The sequence below is a fragment of the Xenopus laevis genome, chromosome 4S, assembly GCF_017654675.1.
Source record: "Xenopus laevis strain J_2021 chromosome 4S, Xenopus_laevis_v10.1, whole genome shotgun sequence".
NCBI classification, from domain to species: Eukaryota; Metazoa; Chordata; class Amphibia; order Anura; family Pipidae; genus Xenopus; species Xenopus laevis.
Genome location: NC_054378.1, coordinates 88,120,745 through 88,123,271, shown reverse-complemented (window position 1 = coordinate 88,123,271; position 2,527 = coordinate 88,120,745). Strand labels below are relative to the sequence as shown.

General features: G+C 40.7%; 1 protein-coding gene across 1 annotated transcript; it reads right to left on the bottom strand.

The window, feature by feature from the left end:
* Window positions 1–497: 497 nt before the first annotated feature.
* Window positions 498–1,975, bottom strand: gpr88.S (G protein-coupled receptor 88 S homeolog). The gene has a single exon (XM_018261080.2). It carries the CDS (start codon window positions 1,858–1,860, stop codon window positions 865–867), a length of 996 nt encoding a protein of 331 aa, XP_018116569.1. The 5' UTR covers window positions 1,861–1,975; the 3' UTR covers window positions 498–864.
* Between the last annotated feature and the right edge of the window lie 552 nt (window positions 1,976–2,527).

Here is a 2,527-nt window from a genome sequence, read left to right as displayed (position 1 = left end):
CTTTGCTTATCTAAAATTGTTACAAAAGTATTCAAGTGCACCTGCTGAGTGTTCTGGGCTCTTTGCCAAAAGCCAATTAAGTTAAACATTTTGTATTTCTCGCTGTTCAGTGCAGGAGATCAAAGAGAAAGTTGGGACTTTTCTGTAACAATCTGGGACTGCGGGTTGAGCTGTCAAAATTGGGACTGTCCCGCGAAAAACGGGACAGTTGGGAGGTATGCAAAGGTATATATATTGTAAATCATTATGAAATAAAACCGCTATGTCACAACCCACAAAAACATTCACATTCAGACAAAGGGCATGTTTGCTCCTGTGCTGGTATGAATATAAACCTATTTAGAATACTGTATAAACCTATGCTGGGTATATGAAATCTGAAGAAATATCTAGCCCAGTGTCAGGGACCATAGAACAAATTTTATAAAGCTCTCCATTCGAAGTTTATTCTTAAATTCAAGGGTCATGGGTAAATACCAGATCTAAGGAACAGTTGTTGGGTTTGATAAAATAAAAGCGCTCACCATTCAGTAGACATGTACATTTATTTAAAAAAATATTATGACTCCAGTCACTTCTGTGTCCTAAAATCAATGAATGAAACGTACATATCTGTGGGCATGTACACACGTTTGTCGCATCATTTACAGATCACAGCAATGGTCTCGTTTTTCTAGCCTGTGGAGATGAGGGTGCTGAATCTAGAAGGTTTCCATGGAAACCATCAATACAAAAGTGAGGAGTCTGAGCATAACACAGAGTCAAGAATCTGCTTCGATTGCCGAGTGAAAGGCTCTCTCGAGACACTGTCTAGTGGCTCTTAGATGTGGAGGAAAAGAGAACCAACTGTTGCTTGAATTTCACTTATGGTTCATTTTGGGAAATGGTCTGAACAGCTGGATCAGTAGCAATGGCTGTGTTTTTCCATAATTCACCCCCTACAATAGCTCTGAAGGATCTTCTGAACTCTTCATTCTTCCAGGTGTAAATGAAAGGATTGAGCACAAAAAGAAAGCAGAACAGAAGCCAGCTAGCTGTTAACAAAGTTCTGGGCAGAGGCTGGAACAGGCCATACAGGACTGACCAAGCAAAAGGCTCTGTGGTCAGTGCAAACACGCAACATACAATCAGTACATACAGACCCAAACGTTTGTCCTTACGAGGGCAGGAGCAAGGTAGGTTGTGCACCACCTGGAAATTAAGGACACTTACCCTCTTCAAACTGATTTGAACTTTTCTAAAGATACGAAAATAACAGTGGAGGACAATGGCTGTCTGGCTCAGCACAGTGACAGCAGAAAGAATAGCTGTGTAGTTACTGGATAAGGGGACTTCTTGCCCCAAAAATACATAAAGTCGTAGCTGTGGACATGAAAGAGAAATCTCACGTGGCCTCTGACCAAACAACCAAGGGAGAAGAAAAGCAAGTGGCAGCACCCATGCCATAGCGATCATCCACTCTGTATTGCGCTTCTGATAGACTGTGTGGTAAACAGTAGGCAGTTTGGTGATCATCACAAAACGATTCAGGGCAATGAGAGCATGAGAGAGCAGAGAGACTGTCATCCAAAGGAAAAATACACCCTCCATGAAGACTCTGTATGCGTGATTCTCAACTCGACCTGTTGAAAGCAAGATGATTTCTTGTGGCATCCAGAAAGCACAGACTAGAAGATCGGAGACACAGCCATTGACAATGAAGGCATTACTAGTTGTTTTAAGTTTCTTGAAAGAGCAGACCAGATAAATGACCAGGACATTGGCCAAAGTGCCCGATACAGAAAACAAGGAGTAAACAGTGGCCACCAGCACCTTTGTACCCACATGACCCTCACAGTGGGCAGAAGTGATATTGGTCATCTTGTCCTCAATGTATGAACCATGATCCAAATGAAGAAAAGGTAAACAGTACAGAGTTAATATGTATGTGTAAGAGAGAGCAAGAGAGTGAACAGTCAGAAAGAAAGAAAGCGAATATGAGATTGAGAGGGTGGGTGGAGATGACACAGCAGTGACAGGACTCTTATTCTCTCTCTCGTCTCAGTTTTCATGTAACAATACATAATACTTGGAAAAATAACAGTAATTGTACGCAGCAGCTTCTAACAGGGAAGGTGGATACAGAAAAGCTGTATCATTATCATTGTTATGTTCTCTTCTGTATAGACCAGGCTATGGAGAGCATAAATATTCCTCAAAATGACTTTAAACATAACAGAGCCTCTCTATCTTATCCCATTGTGCTCTAAAGAGTCAAGAAAAATACATTTAGCTGCAGTAGCACATGCATTAAATTGGATTCAGCCAATTCAGGGTCAAACTGGACTGGAACATGTTACTCCAGAACTAAAGAACAATGCTTTACTACTAAAACCATCTCTATGGAACATGGATGAAACCTCTCAAAATTTACATGGTATAAATGAATGCATGTATAAAAATCAAATGGTCATCTGAAAATATCTGTAAGCTAAATCAGCGATACATAGCAGCAAAAAAAGCTACACTATCAGTCGAGATAACGTTT

Coding starts and splice junctions, on each gene's coding strand:
- gpr88.S (XM_018261080.2), bottom strand. CDS start 1,860: ATGACCAATATCACTTCTGCCCACTGTGAGGGTCATGTGGGTACAAAG.